This window comes from Oryza glaberrima, chromosome 5 (genome assembly GCF_000147395.1).
Source record: "Oryza glaberrima chromosome 5, OglaRS2, whole genome shotgun sequence".
In the NCBI taxonomy this organism is placed as follows: Eukaryota; Viridiplantae; Streptophyta; class Magnoliopsida; order Poales; family Poaceae; genus Oryza; species Oryza glaberrima.
Genome location: NC_068330.1, coordinates 20,195,359 through 20,213,097, shown reverse-complemented (window position 1 = coordinate 20,213,097; position 17,739 = coordinate 20,195,359). Strand labels below are relative to the sequence as shown.

The following is a 17,739-nucleotide window of genomic DNA, read 5'->3' as shown; positions in this document are numbered from 1 at the left end:
TGCGTTGTTTTTTTTCCAGTGGTACGATCTATCAAGATCAGTTACAACGCACTGGTATTTTGCTAGTTAAATTAGGTTTTTTGGTTAAACATTATTCGTGCATCAGTGCATGCTATTTAGTCTTTATTAAGTTATGAGGCATATTCTTTTGTGCTGTAGTGCATGTATGGCTCGGGACATGAAGAATTTATTATGGTATATTTGTTTGGTTTATCTATTGATGTGTACGATGGCTTGAAGTCAACCATAGTTAATTAATGCCTTAACAGCAGGTACCTGAGACTACGCTAAAATGAGTTGAACAATATGGTAAATGAATACTGTGATGCGGTAGCTCATTAGTGGGTAGTACCAAAAACCATGAATAAAACATTCAAGAAATGGAAAGATAAGAGTAGAAGAAATTCATTTTGAAAATCCAAAGGGATCAGTATTTAAAGTTCACCTCAACTATTTACATGGAATTGTTCACCATGAGAGGTGAAGCCACAAAAGCACTTGCTCTTACTCGATTTGGAGACTATAGACCCATCATCCAGCTCCGGTGGGGCATGATCATCCCAGGCAACCAAATGAATGGGCCATGGGGGCAGCAAGCATGCAGGAGGCCTAGCCAGCCCACAGAAATCCGATGTCCCTCGCTTGTTCACTTGTGTACACGATGGGGCACGCATGTACATGCGGAATTCCAAACCGACTCGATAAACTTAACGTACGAAATTCCTAGCAAAAGTATCTTTTTTTTTTTGAATGCCACGAGGGGGGGGGGGGGAACTCCCCACCTGAATTAAAATTAAAGAAACATCAAAACTGTACAAACCATACAAGAAGAAAAGAGGAAGCATAACAGAGCGAAAGAAAAGAAGAAAGAGAGAGAGAAAACAAACAAGAGAGATTACATTAGGTGGAGAGGAGAGGAGAAGGATGCAAGCCAAGACGAAAGAACCGCCCGGTCAGCCAGCTTAAAACGGTTTGCCCAAAGCTTGGCGTCGTTGGCGCAGCAGCGGAGAAGACGGTTGATGGAAGGTGCAAGGTGCTGGAAAACAACTTCGTTACGGTGGTTCCATAAGCGCCAGCAGCACAAGAGGAAGAAGGTGCTATTTAGTCGTTCTGGAAGGTCTCCAGACCAGTGGATAGTGTGAATCTCGCTCAGGGAGGTTAACATGGGTAGCACCTGAATCAGGCCCCAGAAAGCAGAAGCCAGGGGGCAGGCAAGGAAGATGTGGTCAGTGTCTTCCGGGCAGGTATTGCATAGCTGACATGTTGGGGAGGGGATAATTGACTTCTTGTGCAGGTTGACAGCAGTAGGAAGTCTGTTCATAGTCATTAACCAACCAAAAAATTTAACCCTCGGAGGGGCCAAGCTCTTCCAGATGAATTCCCAGGGTGGCCAAAGATGATGACTTTCCATGGTTTTGCAATAGAGGGCTGAGGTTGATATCAGGCCACTGCGGCAGCTGATTGAACTTTGTATTGTGTCTTGGTCTTGTGAGAGTGGGAAGTCTTGAAGTAGGTCTTGCAGCTGATGCAGTTGTTGCTGAGCCACTGTTGACAGCCTTGGGACAAGGGGCAAATTAAGCCTAGCGTGGAGCGCTGAACGAACCGTGAGATGAGTAGTTGTGTTGTGAGAGAAGAGGGCTGGGAACTCAATCGAGAGAGGTTTATCAGTCAGCCAGACATCAAGCTAGAAGTTTGTTCGACAGCCATCGCCGATTTTCATAGTGGAATGAGCTCGAAGGATCGGCAGAAGAGTGATTAGAGTGTGCCAGTGTTGTCCCAGATTGGCTGAGCCGAGAGCAGAGTCTTGATGCTCACTCCAAATCCATTTTGTCCATGGGGAATTCTGTGAAAAAAGCCGGTAGATCATTTTAGTGAGCAGGCAGATGTTTTGCGAATGCAGATTTTTAATTCCCAGGCCTCCAAGGCTTTTACTTTTGCAGACGAGGTCCCATGCTACCAGACATTTGGAGCCATGACAAGAATCCTCCCCAGACCACAGGAACGCACGGCGACGTTTATCTATAGCTTCAATGGTTCCCTTTGGGAGCAGGAGTGCAACCATTGCATAGGTTGGGAGAGAGTCCAGGACAGAGTTTACCAGAACAACACGGCCTGCATAGTTGAGTAGGGAGGCTTGCCAGCCTGCCAAATACTTGTCCACTTTCGAGATCATGGGGTGAAAAGCACTTAAAGGGAGTTTAGTTGCAGAGAGTGGCAGGCCGAGATATGTTTGGGGGAACCCGTCAAGTTTGCATTGGAGAATGTTTGCCATGGCTTGACTGTCTTCCCCAGAAGTGTGCAGGGTGACAAGAGTGCTCTTGGAGAAATTAATGCTGAGACCCATAGCTGCAGCAAAATCATCGAGCGGGGATTTGAGCAAAAGCAACTAGGCCGGATCAGCCTAGTAGATGATTAAGGTGTCGTCAGCATATTGGAGTGTTGCAACAGGAGAGTATACCATGAGAGGGTGCTTGATCAGTCCACATTTCTTAATCAGCTTTTGAAGAAAACCCGCCACCAGAATAAAGAGGTATGGTGACAGGGGGTCACCTTGTCGAAGACCCTACTTGCAGTTAATCCACTTGCCTGAGATTCCATTTAGGAGTACTGCCGATTTGCTTGTTGAAAGGATATCACTGACCCAGCGCTGCCAGGAAACTGGGAAGTTTCTAGCTATGAGAATTGCTTGGAGGCTCGGCCATTGGACTGAGTCAAAGGCTTTAGCAAAATCAAGTTTTATGATTGCCGTTGGGGTCTTTCTTTTTTGACAGCACTGGAGCAGCTCAGTTGCGTAGAGGAAGGTTTTTGAGATACTTCGTCCCTTCATGAACCCAGTTTGTTCCCAATCGATTAATCTGTCCAGCACAGGTTGCAGCCTCGCTGCCAGGATTTTAGCCAGTATCTTGATGTGGCAGTTTTGAAGCGAAATAGGCCTATAACAGTCCGGGGCGTTGAGCTTGCCTGGCTTGTGAATGAGCACAATATAAGCCCTGTTTTGTCTCTCAAGCTGAGCTGTGTGGTCAAAGAACTCTTGAAGAAGCCTTTGGATTGAGGGCTGAATCTGCTGCCAAGATGTCCGGTAGAAGCTTGGCCCAAAACCATCTGGCCCCGGGGCACTGTTGAAATTCATACTGTCAACTGTAGCTTTAGCTTCTTGGATAGTGTAAGGCCCTGAAATATCCTGCCAGACAGAATTGAAGAGTCCCTCGCTAGTGGGGTATAAATCGTGGAGAGAGAAATTCCATCGTCTCTGCTTGGAAACCCCTAGAGTAGAGCTGAAATAATTGAAGAGAGCCGCTGCCTTGAAATCATGATCAAACACCTAGCAACCATCCACCAACAGCGAGCGGATATTGTTTTTCCTGAACTTGTGTGAAGCATGAGCATGGAAGAATTTGGTATTTTCATCAAACGCCTGGATTCGCCTGATCTTGCTGCGCTGTTTCCAGAAAACTACCTTGTCCCGGAGGAAATTGGCAAGGCTGTCTTGAATGAGAGCACGAAGAGTAAATTCCATAGAAGAGAGAGTCCTGTGTTCCTCCAGCAGGTCGAGGAAGTCGATGACTAGGTTACAGTCGAGAACTTTTTTGGGTGGTTGTTTGTGAGTCTTGAGCCAGGATTTGGCGGCGCCCCGAGCCCTTTTGAGATTTGCAACAAGGCTGCCCGCAACATCTGCATGGTTAGAGGATGAAGCATGGCCCGCCCAGGCCGAGAGCACAGAGGGTAGGAAGTTTGGGGAGCGGAGGAGGTAGTTTTTAAAGCGAAAGACTTGAGGTTTGGGAATGGTGGTCTGAATGGTAGCTTTGAGGGGAACATGGTCAGAAGTGGAGCGAACAAGGGAGGTTAGGGATGTGTTGGGGAGGGAGAGATTCCAAACTTGGTTAATGAAGGCTCTGTCAATTTTGGTTAGGGCAGGTGTATCTCTTTTATTGGACCAAGTGAACAGATGATCGAAGAGGGGAATTTCTAAAAGAGCAAGTTCATTGATCTTTTCGTTGAAGAGATCCGCAGAAAGATGGTCAAAGGAGGGGTTGTTTTTCTTATGGGGGGAGCGAATGAGGTTGAAGTCGCCGATAAGCATCCACGGGCCAGAGAAATTGGAGGAGAGTTCAAGGAGATCATCAAGGAAGAAAGTTTTCTGAAGGGGATCTGTGGGAGCATAGACATTTGTAACAAAGAAGCAGAGGTTTGAAATGTTATAGGAGAAGCCAACCGTTAGAGTGTGTTTGCGGGAGATGAAAGTTGTTTTGGAGAGGAGGCTGGAATTCCAAGCGGTGACGAGGCCCCCACTGGAACCGGACGCAGGAGAGAAAACAAAGGAGCTAAGCGAAGGGGGTAGAAAGGATCTCAAATCGGATGGAGAAATGTTGGAGAGTTTTGTTTCCTGGAGAACAACAATAGCGGGGGCTGCATGCGACACAGAATTATAAATAATAGGTCTCTTAGAAGGGTCACCTAACCCTCTTACATTCCACGAGAGCACAGATAGAATTCTAGCATTAGACATCATACATAACAGGTCGCCACGGAGGTGGGGGGATACATAAATAGAGGGAGGAGGAGGAGTCTCTGCAGGGCACAAAAACACAGCAGCAGTAGCAGGAGGACTCCAGGCAAACTTGCAGAAAATTGCTCATATGTCACCCATGAGCACCGATTCAAGCTCCTTTGTGGCAGCCTCATCTAAGTTGTAGACAGAGGCCAGCTCCTTGATTGCAGAGGGCGAGACATGAAGCGAAGGATCATTGAGAAGGTTGTGCTTGTGGAAGGTGTGCTGAAGCCTGATAGAACAAGCTGCCAGTTTCTCTTTGATGTTCTTTACCCTGACTGCCTTATCCTTCATGGACTGAAAGGAGGATGGTTCTTTGGCAACTAGGCGATCACTTTGCCTGCGAATCTCTTCAGATGGTCCAGGAGGCTTGACTGCTGCTTTCTTCACTCTGGGGAACTTGCCCGATTCCCCAGCAGACTGAGCTGAGGGGGCTTGCACAGGATCATCAGATAATTGAGGAGTGTCCGGCCGCTGCGAGGTTTCAAGCTGTGTGGTTACTTACAAATTTTCAGGGTCCTCTTGGCCTGAGAACACATTCCAGTTATTATACCAGGGCAGGGCTATCACTTCAGTTATGGGTTCAGCAGAGCCTGAACCCTGGTCCAAGGCTTCCATGCCATTGTGCTGCATCGGGTTAAACCTGGGCAGCATAGCAGCACGTTGTTGGCGAAGGAACTGCAGGTAGCTTGTTTGGCATTGTTGAGGTGGGTTGCGCGGTGGCTGGTATGGTGGGAAACGACGGAAGTAGTGCCCATTGTCATCAAAGCTTTCAGCACGGTCCCAGGTGTGGATCACTTGGATCTTTGTTGCAGTTCCATCATGAAGAGGATTATTGACCCAGATGAAAGTTGGGATGACCCTATCCCTGTGGGTCTCTAGGATTAGGCGGAGAGATGAATAATCCTTGCCTATAGTGCATTGCTCGTCAATCTCAATTACCTCGCCTAGCACATCAAGAGCAATCTTGATCTCATCCTCAAACCAGTGTTCGTGCGGGAAATCAGTTATATCCAGTTCATGAAGGGTGTCACCTAAGGGCAAAAAACCTGGCCTCTGTAGCCTCATGTCTAACCAAAGTGACATTATGTCCCATGCTGTTTAGAGGGCTGCCCAGCTCAATAGCAGCTTCACGGTCCACGGGGGAGTCAAACTTGAGGACGAGCGCGCCCCGGCAGGTTGGGTGGAGGGCATAAGTGATATTTGGCAGTCTAGCTCGGATGGCTCCTCTAATGATAGAGGCTGGGCAAGCAGCTGGGGGATCTATGTAAGCATGGGCAAAGCAGGCAGCGAAAGTCATGTCTGCATTGGGCATGAAAACATCAATGGAATCAGAGTTATTCAAAACAATGGCGCTGCCAATAGAAGATGGTGGCTGGGCGGCTATGTGGGTGTTTTGGTTTGAGGGGTTCAGGGGGGGTGATGTTAGTTGGTGGTGGAGGGGTGTGGTGTGGTGTCAGGACTGGGTGGGATGGTGGCGGAGATCTGGAGGGTGGGTTGAGGGGGTGGAGGGATTTGTGGATCTGCGGGTAGGTTGGGGTGGGGGCATGTTGTTGGAGGTTTGGGGGTGTGTAGATCTAGGTAAAGTTACAGCCGGGGAAACCCTGTCCATAGGAATGTCGACAAAAGGGACCAGAGGACCACTCCTGTTGCTGGCACTATGGGAGGATTCTGGGATCTCAGGGTACATCTTAGTTTTGCCCGCTGCTATGAAACAAGCCTTAACTGAGTGCATGGAGACTGGACTAGAAACAGCTGTAGGAACACTAGAACTCACAAGATGCGCTGCCAGAGAGCTGGGGCGAGTCTCAAACAAAACTTGGACCGAGTGAGGTGAGAGCCCTGAGATCCTGCTGGAGCCTGAAGATGATCCCTGCACAGCCGATCTGGCCACGCTGCCTGACGCTGACCGGAGCTGAGTCGCCACAGCGGAGAGTAGATCCGAGGTGGTGAGGTTGCGGGGACCCGCCTGGGGTACGTGAGCGGGTGGGAGCTGGAGAGGCTGAGTTGCAGGTGGGGAGGCTACAGTGGGAGGGGATCTGGAGGTGTTGGGGAAGTGGTGGATGGCGGTCGGGTTATGAACAAGGTCAGCTGCCGAGGCAGGCGAGCAGCAGAACCAGGCGGTGGTTTTGGGTAGCATGCTAGGAAGGGTTGGACAGTCCGGCTTACGGTGGCCCAGCCGCCGGCAGAAAATACAGCGAATAGGGTCGCAGCAGTCGCGGACAAGGTGGTCGGAAGCAAGGCAGCGAAAGCAGTGGTTTGCAATGGGGATTTCTTTGTGGAGGGTGGGGGAGCGGCTAGTTTTGGTTTTTGGCTGAGGAGCTGGTGGTGGTTGGGACAGCAAAACCTCCTTGTACGCTCGATCTTTTTTCTGAGGCGGGAAGCAAAAATCCCTTAGCAGCAGGCTTTCATTTGGCGAACTAGGGGCAGCTGGCTGGAAGAGAGGGCAGTTTATTTTCCCAATAGTAACTGTCTCTTCATAGTAAAAATTCTCGTACTTTCTGACAGGAGGGCTTGACTTTGGTGCCAGTAGTGAAGAACAGTGAAGAACAGGTGAGCCAACCTTGAGAACAGAAGAAGCAGCAGAATGGTATGATCCATGAAAAACCAGACGATGGCTTGCCCAGAATCTGTATCCGCACTTGACAATCGCATTTGCCACGTTTTGGTTTGAAACACTGGTGCTGTATAATTATGCCCCGCAGACAGAAACATGGAAAGAACAGGAGCAATGGTGGAGATAGCACAGGCAAGGGTTACTGAAGACGAGAAAGAACGTAGGACATAGTTTTGGAAGGAGACTCCTGGGCGAGCTAAGCTTAGAGTGTTACCTGAAGATTGATGCAGCAGAGGCGGAGCAGGAGCTTGTTGATTCAAGGTGGTAAGAATCAGCGGTGGGGTGGTCGGAGATCCAACTAGGGGCATGAGCGCTGAGGAGTCGCCTGGCAAGTCGCCAGAGCTCCTCTCCGCCATCCACCCTCAACCTTGATTTCTCGTTCTTGTTTCCGATCAGGCAGATTCCAAAGACAAGAGTCAAAACATCTTAAATTTTTATAATAGGTAAAGATATGTATATCGAATTTACATTAAAAAATTATTGAGTGACATTGAAATTTATACTGTTACTTTAGAAAAGGATTTTTCCATAATTTTGTTTCAAGCGTTTGGTTTGGTCTGGAACCAAAATACTACGGGTGTGTTTAGTTCCTGAAAAAAGTTGAAAGTTTTAAAAAAGTTGAAAGTTTGGAAAAAAAAGTTGAAAGTTTATGTGTGTAAGAATGTTTTTAATGTGATATGATGTGATGGAAAGTTGGGAATAGCCGAATAGGGGAAACTAAACACGGCCGTACCACTACCACCGCCGGTTTTTCATTTTTGAGCGGATTGTAGACCGGAACCAAAATACTACTATTACCACTGCCGGTTTTCTACGTTATTCTCTGCGGCCTTCGTGGGCCCCGATCATGGACCCAAATAAACAGGAAGCATGGGCATTTTTGGGCCCAGCGAACTTTCGGCCTCCAGCCCTCCACATCACTATTCTCTAGTCTGATGTTACTCTTGTGAATAGAACAAAATAAACACGCCTCTTATGGTTTGTTATAAGCCGTAGAGAAAAAATATTTTATGAGTAAAGCGTTTATATTTGCATTCTCATACATTTTAAAAGTCAAAATAGAAAAACAAAGTGTGATGAAAAAAACCTTCAAAATCGACCCAAAATTAAACTTCAAAATTCTTATTTTGACATTGATTAGCAAACAACGAGACAGTCTGATAGTGCTATAATGATCAACTAATCTGATAGTACTATAATGGTCAAGTAAATTGTCTAGATATGTGATTTTCTTCTCCTTCAAATCGTCCATGTTATTTCATCGCAATACATTACAGGTTTACAAAACATTAATGCCAAGCATATTGAATTACAAACATAATCATAAGACGGGCAACCCCATCTACATAAATACTTCAACCTCTCGGCTGAGAAAATTTAACTGGATGCAGACGCATTAGACAATTAATTCACAGACGATAATGGGCAGCATATCTCGGACATTGGCAGACTAGCGCATTCGAGTGTGCGTCATGAGAAGACCAGCTAGCAAAATCACTGGGGATTCGGCGGCCTGCTGTTGGCAGCCGATACCCTGGATCCCCACTCGAGAAGCTCTTTGCTCGTGTCATCCTTGTGCACGATGATCTCGATGAAGCAGAGGCAGTCTTTCTTGGCGCCCGTTGCCGTCGCGATCGCCTCTATCAGCTCCTCCTCAGTCCGGACCTGTTGAAAAACAACGGCAAAAAAGGTTTTGAGCTGTCACGATCGAGCAGTCCAATTGCACTTAGCCGTATTTAGTACTACTAGTAGCAGTAGTTACTAGTAGTGGTGGTGTTTGAACCCAACCTTCTTTGTCCAGCAGTTGCCGTCAGAGTTGTGGATGGCGTCGATGAGGCCGGTGTAGTCCCAGTTCTTGATGACGTTGTACGGCCCGTCGTGGATCTCCACCTCGATGGTGTACCCACCATTATTGATGAGGAAGATGATGCTCTTCTGCCCGCACCGCAACATCGTCGACACGTCCTGCGCCGTCATCTGTACGTCGCGCGAAACCGCATTACTGCATTAGTACAGCGCCACAGCCGCCGCCATTGGCGAGAAAAACAGAGATCGTAGCAGCAGAGGACGCACCTGGAAGCTACCGTCGCCGATGCAGGAGATGACGCGCTTGTCCTTGGCCGCCTGGGCGTAGCCGAGCGTGGCGCCGACGGACCACCCGATCGAGCCGTACTGCATCTGGAACTCGTACCTGTTGGGAATGACCAGCCTTTCGTTATTGAATTTTGGGAAGCTGAGGTGAAAGCGTGGAAGGTTGTCGGGGGCGTGGAGACGATCGGTGTGCGTGGCGCTTACCCGCAGCCCTCGGGGAGCCTGAGCTTCTGGCAGTTGAACCACGAGTCACCGGTCTCGGCGATGACGGCGGTGTCGCCGGACAGCAACTCCTTGATGTGCTTGAAGAGGATGTTGACCCTGAGTGGCTCGTCGGGCTGGCCGTTGGGCGGCTCGCGGTCGGGGATGAAGATGCGGCGGTAGTTGTCGTACGCCGTCGTGTTGCGGTCGAGGCGTTTGGCGAGCGCGTCGAGGAACTCAGTCATGAGGATGCAGCCGAACGCCGGGCCGTTGCCGACCACCACGCGGTCGGGCTGCACGATGACGGCCTTCTCCCGCTTCAGCAGCAGGGAGTAGCCGACGGAGCTGTAGTCGTTGAAGATCGGGCCGGCGAAGAGGTAGGCGTCGGCGGACTCGACGATCTCGGCGCAGAAGGTGGTGCTCACGGCGCCCCAGTACGTGCCGATGAACCGCGGGTGGTGCTCCGGCACGAGGCCCTTGGCGGACGGCATCACCGCGAACGGGTACCCGCTCGACTCCGCGATGCCGGCGAACGCCTTCTTCGCCTTGGCCACCCGGATCTTTGGCCCCCCGACCAGCACCGGCTTCACCGCCTTGTTCAGGAAGTCCGCCGCGGCTTCGACGGCGTGCTCCAAGTTCGCCTTGTTGCTCAATCTAATGGAACAGATACCAAAATTAATAAACTAATGGATAAAAAAGATTCTAACACAAGATGCATGCGTTTTGAGCTCAGTATTACCTTGGCGAGATGAACAACGGCACTGGCTCGCGGCTAAACGTCGGGTGGGAGAGGCCCGCCAGGTTGCAGCCCACGCTGATGTACACTGGCTTGCTCTCCCTTAGTGCCGTCGCTATGGCGGTGTCGATCTGCTCGTGCGCGTCGTCGAGGTTGTTAATGACGGCCTGCATGCGTGCAACGCACTCTCTGTTCAGCTCAGGTGTTCGACGAAATGCAGCAAGACACTCAGTGCAAAAGAAAGACGAGAGGCAGGGCTCATTGCGCGGACCTGGTAGCAGGTGATGGTCTGGAAGCAGCGGAGCTCCTGTGAGAAGTCCGGGAGGCCGATGGTGTGGTGCAGGATGCGGTTGGTGCCGTAGTCGTTGGAGTTGGGCCCGCCGACGATGCAGATCACGGGGAGGTTCTCGCTGTAGGCGCCGGCGATGGCGTTGAGCACGCTGAGGCCACCGACGGTGAACGTGACGGCGCACGCGCCGACGCCGCGGGCGCGGGCGTAGCCGTCGGCCGCGTACCCGGCGTTGAGCTCGTTGCAGCAGCCGATGAGCTTGAGCCCGGGCTCGGCGATGAGGTAGTCGAGCAGGGTGAGGTTGAAGTCCCCGGGGACGGCGAACACGTCGGTGGCGCCGATCTGCACGAGGCGCCTCGCGAGGTGCCTGCCGAGCGTGGCGCCCGCCGCGCTGGTCACCGGTGGGTGGATGACGGCCTTGGAGCTGACGGCGGGCAGCGAGCCGACGGAGTCGCACGACGGCTTCGCCACGCCATTCGAAGGGTCGCCAACCAGGGCAAGCTCCATGGCGCGCAAACGAAGGTGGCAGTGAGGGGGTTTGATTTAGTGAGAACGCTTGACTTGACTTGGACTTGTGTTGATTTCTGCTTAGCTGAAATTGACAAGCGAATGGTGAACATTATGGGGCTTATATAGAAGAGGGAGAAAAAACCATTTTTGCCGTTGCAGCGTGCAGAATTGTGGTCTGGTGGATGGCAGGATGGGTGGTAATCGCCTGATTAGCTTGTTTGTTTCGCGTGCTCCGTTGCCGTGGTTTGGCCAAGGCAAACCTTGTGCGTCCTGCATTTGTGATTTGTGTATACCGTCAACCTGTCTGGAAACTCCAGTCTAGTATGATGCATTCATCGAATCATCGTCCATCTTTTCATTAACAAATCGTATTGAGAGGATATGCGATGTGGACATACTACTATCAAGCTAAATAAGCAAAGCAAATTTAAACTCCCTGTTGTCGATGTGAAGTAAATTTGGCATTTTATTAGTGGGACTTAAGGCCAACGCCAATCTAACTTGGTCTTATGACACTACTAGACTGGTATATACGTATGCAAATACCTTTTTGGGCAATGATATACTACTCTATATAAAGATTTCATTTTTAACCGAGCAGATAACAGGTGTTATTGATCTACTAGGAAAAAGGCACCGGTTTTTTTTTTATTTAACAAGCAATTCAAGCATCCTACACCGCTACACGACGTGTATACACTCCAATTCATTTTCGAGCTAGGAATTGAAGAATCCGTATGCTAAGAGAGCCAACTATAAGCATAGTTTAAAGAGATAAAGGAAGAGAGAGAAAAGTAGCGGGCTACAGATCTGTAGTTAGCTGCAGCACGGACTTTAAGACGTAATGTGAATATGATAGGTGGGACCAGGTATTAATAGTATATTAAGCAACTATTGTATGAATTGGCTATTAGATTGGCTATAGATGAATTGGAGCTAGTAGTGGACTATACCATTAAACTTGCTCTAAGCATCTAAATAGGGGTTTACCCCATGGGGCCCGCGGTCTAGACTACCACAGTGTGATTTCAGTCGAGCCGACCAGCCGGCCGGCCCGGACTACTTGCACTGTTGCATCCCCTCCCCCTGGCTCGTCTCTGCATGCTCCCTGGTTTCCACCCACCGCCGCGCCCGCCCGCGCTAGCGCAACCGTGTGCAGTGCACCTGCGCGCGGCGCCGTCGCCGGCTACGCTCCTACTGGCTACTGTAGCTATCTCTGCTCGTCTGCTCCCCCAAGGGTCAGATCTGCCGGCGCGCGCAGCCCGCGGCTCGGGCGCTCGGCTCACCTGCTGCCTCGGGTTCTCTCCGTGTAACAGCGATGTGCAGCGTGGCGTACTTGCCTTTTACGTGCCTGGCAGCTGTTTTCCCACCGTCTTTGGCCACATGTTTCCTCGCGCGGTGCGCACGTTACGTACGTGCTTGGTACTTTTGCAGCGTTAAGCGCATGCGTGCGTACCGGCCTGAATTCTCAGTTTCTCATACGGGATTACGCCGTAACTCAGATGGAATTCCCCGGGTTTACCTCAGTGATCAGTCGCGGCAGTACTAATTTAAGTTGACATCCGGCGCAGTGTGATAAAGTGAGAAGGACGTCGCTGTCGTCGCTCCACGCACAACGTAGACAAACAGTCCAAGGGTTCAGTTGGTTCCTTCACTTTTATTAGTTCCTCAGTACTCCGTAATAGTAAAGAAAGTCATTTAAGATAATATTTAAGTCAAACATTAAGTACATAAATCATAAATAACTATTAATTTATTGAGTTTGTAAGTGTAAAAATTATATGAATTAATTTGTCTTAAAAATACTTTTATAAAAGTATACATATATCACTTTTTAATAAGTATTTTTATAGAAACGAGAAGTCAAAATTATGTTTTGGAGACCGTGTCACTGTTCAAAACAACTTTCTTTATGAGTACGGAGAGGGTATAACGGGATATTCTCGAGGCTTTGATGAAAGATTCTAATAGTGATGAATAATTTGATCTGCAAGTAGGACTGAAAGGGAAATGAGCCAAAAGTTTGCAAACAGTATTCTTCTCGCTGTTGGGCCATTGGCCATCAGTGCGCGTGTCTATCTTTTCAAAAAATAAATTTTGCTATAAAACATGGTGACTCTACAGTTTTAGCTGTAAAACACCGTACGAAATGACTATTGATAAAAACACTTAATAAATATGGTAATTTACCAGCGGACACTGCACCCATTAAAATAATATTTTTAAGATGAGATAAATCATGTGAAATGTTAAAATTACCCCTGAACCCATATATCAACTCTCACATCTCTCTTATCTCTCTATCCCCTCCGTTGATGCCATGGGTGTCATTGCCGTCGACGGGAAGCAGCACGAGCGAGCAGGAGAGGGAGGCGACGCAATGGTGGCAGTACGACCATGGGAATCTTAGAGGATTTGGGGATTAGAGAGAAATAGAGGAGTTGAAGGAGGTAGAGAGACGTATGATGGTAATGACAGAGGAGAGCACGTAGGCATAGAAGGGGAGCTAGACGGCACCGGGCTTTTGTTGGCCCAATCGTCGCGCCTCGCGTGTCTAGGGCGGCTACTCGTCGGAGCCCAGGCGTGCCCACAAGGGAACATGCTTGTCCGTTGTGCCCGATGACTTCGCGGACCCCTCCGTCGCACCACGGCCACCAATCCCCACCGGTGTCGTTCGCATCCGCCCCTCCTTCTTCTCTCCCCGCCCGTCACTCAATCATAAAACCATATATATGAACTCCGTTATCTATTAAAACCAAGCCAATTGAGGCACAAGGATGCAGGTGACCTCATCTCGACATGCGGCGCTGGAGATTAAGGTAGAGACAGAGGTAGAGAAGCTTGTCGAGGTGTGGCTCTGGAAACTAGGAAGAGAGGCAGTCTGCACCTTTGCGACTCAATCCCTCACCTTCTCGGTCTCACCGTTGCGTCGTCTCCATTGGTTATATATATTTTAGAAGTTTAAGTGGTTTATGTGTTCCGAGGAAATAATACTTTCGTATTTATGTCTGATTATATTCGATTCTTATTCATATTTAAGATAATTCGTATTTGTTTTCGTAACTAAGCTATTCGTATTCGTTTTCTTATCCGACAAAAACAATATGAAGACAAATATGATGCGAGTATTATCCGGTCGTATCCACTTCATTTTCATCTCACTAGTGGGAATGAAAGCTCGTGCAGTGGAGAGAGGCTCCGACTGGGATTGGTGCTAATGGTGAACACGGATCCGGGCTGGTTGGAGGCCTGCCTGCGGTGGCACAAGGCGGAGGCGCAGACGAAGACCTCCCTAGTGTCAATGCTAATCGAGGCATCCTTCTGGTGGTGGCACGGATCGAGGGGCGCCACAACCGCGGTGGTACCGCCACCGCGGATCGATTCTAGCGGTCGCAGCAAGGAGCTGAGTAGATGGAGGTGAACCGGCGGTTGAGATCGGACTAAACGGTAGTAGGATAGTGGCGGTGGCCGGTGGGGATTCGAGAACTGCGGCGGCGGTGGCACTGGTGTCGGTGGCGCTCCTACCGACGCGCACACGCTCGAGATGTGAGAGGTTGAGGCCGTGGAAGCGCAGCGACTCTTGTTTTCCGACGGATTGGGCCAGAAACCGGCATAAAATTTGTATGTTACGGCCCATCTAAATGCGAAATTGAGCCCAACGTGAAAAGGTATTACTCCCTCCATCTCAGAATATAAGAACCTAGTACAGGATGAGACACATCCTAGTATATGAATCTGGACTAGTTTCTTATATTATAGAACAGAGGTAGTACGATATTACGATCGTCCAATTTACATGTGTGCATTGGCCCCGAACACTAGGCTTCCAAGCAGGTCATAACTATGTGATCTCTTCTCCTTCAAATCGTCCATGTTATTGCATCGCAATATAGTGTAGGTTTACAAAACATTAATTCCAAGCATTTGAATTACATACATTATCATAGGATAGGTAACACCCATCGACATGTACTAATTCAACCTCTTCTCTAAGAAAATTTTGAATGGATACAGAAACAGAAGCGTTAAACAATTAATTCACAGACGATGATAAGCAGCACATCTTAGACATTGGCAGCCCAGCAATTTCGAGTGTGCGTCCTGAGAAGACGAGCAGCAAGATCACTGGGGATTAGGCGGCCTGCTGTTGGCAGCCGAGACCCTGGATCCCCACTCGAGAAGCTCTTTGCTCGTGTCATCTTTGTGCACGATGATCTCGATGAAGCAGAGGCAGTCTTTCTTGGCGCCCGTCGCCGTCGCGATCGCCTCTATCAGCTCCTCCTCAGTCCGGACCTGTAGAAAAAGAGCGGGGAAGAAGAAGTTTTTAGCTGTCACGATCGACCAGTCGAATGGCACTTAGCCGTATTTATAGTACTACTAGTAGAGTAGTAGTGGTAGTGGAGTGGTGTTTCAAATTAACCTTCTTTGTCCAGCAGTTGCCGTCAGAGTTGTGGATGGCGTCGATGAGGCCGGTGTAGTCCCAGTTCTTGATGACGTTGTACGGCCCGTCGTGGATCTCCACCTCGATGGTGTACCCGCCGTTGTTGATGAGGAAGATGATGCTCTTCTGCCCGCACCGCAGCATCGTCGACACGTCCTGCGCCGTCATCTGTATATCGTGCACACGCACATTAGCACAGCCGCCGCCATTGGCGAGAAACAGAGGAGATAGCAGCAGCAGCAGATGAGCAGAGGACGCACCTGGAAGCTTCCGTCGCCGATGCAGGAGATGACGCGCTTGTCCTTGGCCGCCTGGGCGTATCCGAGCGTGGCGCCGACGGACCAACCGATTGAGCCGTACTGCATCTGGAACTCGTACCTGTTGGGAATGACCAGCCTTTCGTTATTGAATTTTGGGAAGCTGAGGTGTAGAGTGGATAGTTGCCGGGAAACGAGATGAATGGTGCTTGGCGCTTACCCGCAGCCCTCGGGGAGCCTGAGCTTCTGGCAGTTGAACCACGAGTCACCGGTCTCGGCGATGACGGCGGTGTCGCCAGACAGCATCTCCTTGATGTGCTTGAAGAGGATGTTGACCCTGAGTGGCTCGTCGGGCTGGCCATTGGGCGGCTCGCGGTCGGGGATGAAGATGCGGCGGTAGTTGTCGTACGCCGTCGTGTTGCGGTCGAGGCGCTTGGCGAGCGCGTCGAGGAACTCCGTCATGAGGATGCAGCCGAACGCCGGGCCGTTGCCGACCACCACGCGGTCGGGCTGCACGATGACGGCCTTCTCCCGCTTCAGCAGCAGGGAGTAGCCGACGGAGCTGTAGTCGTTGAAGATTGGGCCGGCGAAGAGGTAGGCGTCGGCGGACTCGACGATCTCGGCGCAGAAGGTGGTGCTCACGGCGCCCCAGTACGTGCCGATGAACCGCGGGTGGTGCTCCGGCACGAGGCCCTTTGCGGACGGCATCACCGCGAACGGGTACCCGCTCGACTCCGCGATGCCGGCGAACGCCTTCTTCGCCTTGGCCACCCGGATCTTTGGCCCACCGACCATCACCGGCTTCACCGCCTTGTTCAGGAAGTCCGCCGCGGCTTCGACGGCGTACTCCAAGTTCGCCTTGTTGCTCAGCCTGATAGGACATATGTCAAAATTGAGAAACTATGGAGAAAAGAAGATTTTAACCCGAGATGCATGCATGTATCATGTATGTTTAGTTCACTACCTTGGCGAGATGAATAGTGGCACTGGCTCGCGACTGAACGTTGGGTGGGAGAGGCCTGCCAGGTTGCAGCCCACGCTGATGTAGACGGGCTTGCTCTCCCTTAGCGCCGTCGCGATGGCGGTGTCGATCTGCTCGTGCGCGTCGTCGAGGTTGTTAATGACGGCCTGCATGCGTGCAACGCACTCTGTTCAGCTCAGGTGTTCGACGAAATTCATCCAGACATCCAGTGCAAAAGAAAGACGAGAGGCAGGGCTCATTGCGCGGACCTGGTAGCAGGTGATGGTCTGGAAGCAGCGGAGCTCCTGTGAGAAGTCCGGGAGGCCGATGGTGTGGTGCAGGATGCGGTTGGTGCCGTAGTCGTTGGAGTTGGGCCCGCCGACGATGCAGATCACGGGGAGGTTCTCGCTGTAGGCGCCGGCGATAGCGTTGAGCACGCTGAGGCCACCGACGGTGAACGTGACGGCGCAGGCGCCGACGCCGCGGGCGCGGGCGTAGCCGTCGGCCGCGTACCCGGCGTTGAGCTCGTTGCAGCAGCCGATGAGCTTGAGCCCGGGCTCGGCGATGAGGTAGTCGAGCAGGGTGAGGTTGAAGTCCCCGGGAACGGCGAACACGTCGGTGGCGCCGATCTGCACGAGGCGCCTCGCGAGGTGCCTGCCGAGCGTGGCGCCCGCCGCGCTGGTCACCGGCGGGTGGATGACGGCGTTGGAGCTGACGACGGGCAGCGAGCCGACGGAGTTGCACGACGGCTTCGCCACGCCATTCGAAGGGTTGCCAACCAGGGCAAGCTCCATGGCGCGCAAACGAAGGTGGCAGTGAGGCGCGGTTTGACTTGGTGCGAACGCTTGACTTGTCTTGGGCTTGTGTTGCTTGTGGCTAGCTGAAATTGTACGAGGTTTTGGCTGTGAGTTGTGACAAGCTGGTGGTGGGCATTGTGGGGCTTATATAGAGGAGGGAGAAAAAACCGTCTTTGGCGCCGTTGCTGCATGCAGAATTGTGGTCTGGTGAGATGGGTGGCAAACTGGCAATCGCCTGACTTGTTTCGCGTGCTCCTTTCGCCGTGGTTTGGCTGGCCAAACCTTGTGCG

General features: G+C 50.8%; 1 protein-coding gene across 3 annotated transcripts; it reads right to left on the bottom strand.

The window, feature by feature from the left end:
- Positions 1 to 8,393: 8,393 nt before the first annotated feature.
- On the bottom strand, positions 8,394 to 17,592 carry LOC127774551 (pyruvate decarboxylase 1). Of its 3 annotated transcripts, none has more exons than XM_052300812.1 (6): positions 16,922 to 17,592; positions 10,198 to 10,361; positions 9,462 to 10,112; positions 9,240 to 9,357; positions 8,955 to 9,143; positions 8,394 to 8,831 (listed from the first exon to the last, which is right to left on the bottom strand). In XM_052300812.1, exons 1-6 carry the CDS (start codon positions 17,444 to 17,446, stop codon positions 8,661 to 8,663), a joined length of 1,818 nt encoding a protein of 605 aa, XP_052156772.1. In that variant the 5' UTR covers positions 17,447 to 17,592; the 3' UTR covers positions 8,394 to 8,660. The 3 variants fall into 3 exon arrangements, with proteins under 3 accessions (XP_052156772.1, XP_052156771.1, XP_052156770.1); XM_052300811.1 differs by lacking the exon at positions 16,922 to 17,592 and adding an exon at positions 10,466 to 11,087; XM_052300810.1 differs by lacking the exons at positions 8,394 to 8,831; positions 8,955 to 9,143; positions 9,240 to 9,357; positions 9,462 to 10,112; positions 10,198 to 10,361 and adding exons at positions 14,847 to 15,286; positions 15,414 to 15,602; positions 15,695 to 15,812; positions 15,912 to 16,562; positions 16,656 to 16,819 and having other exon boundaries at positions 16,922 to 17,571.
- Positions 17,593 to 17,739: the final 147 nt, after the last annotated feature.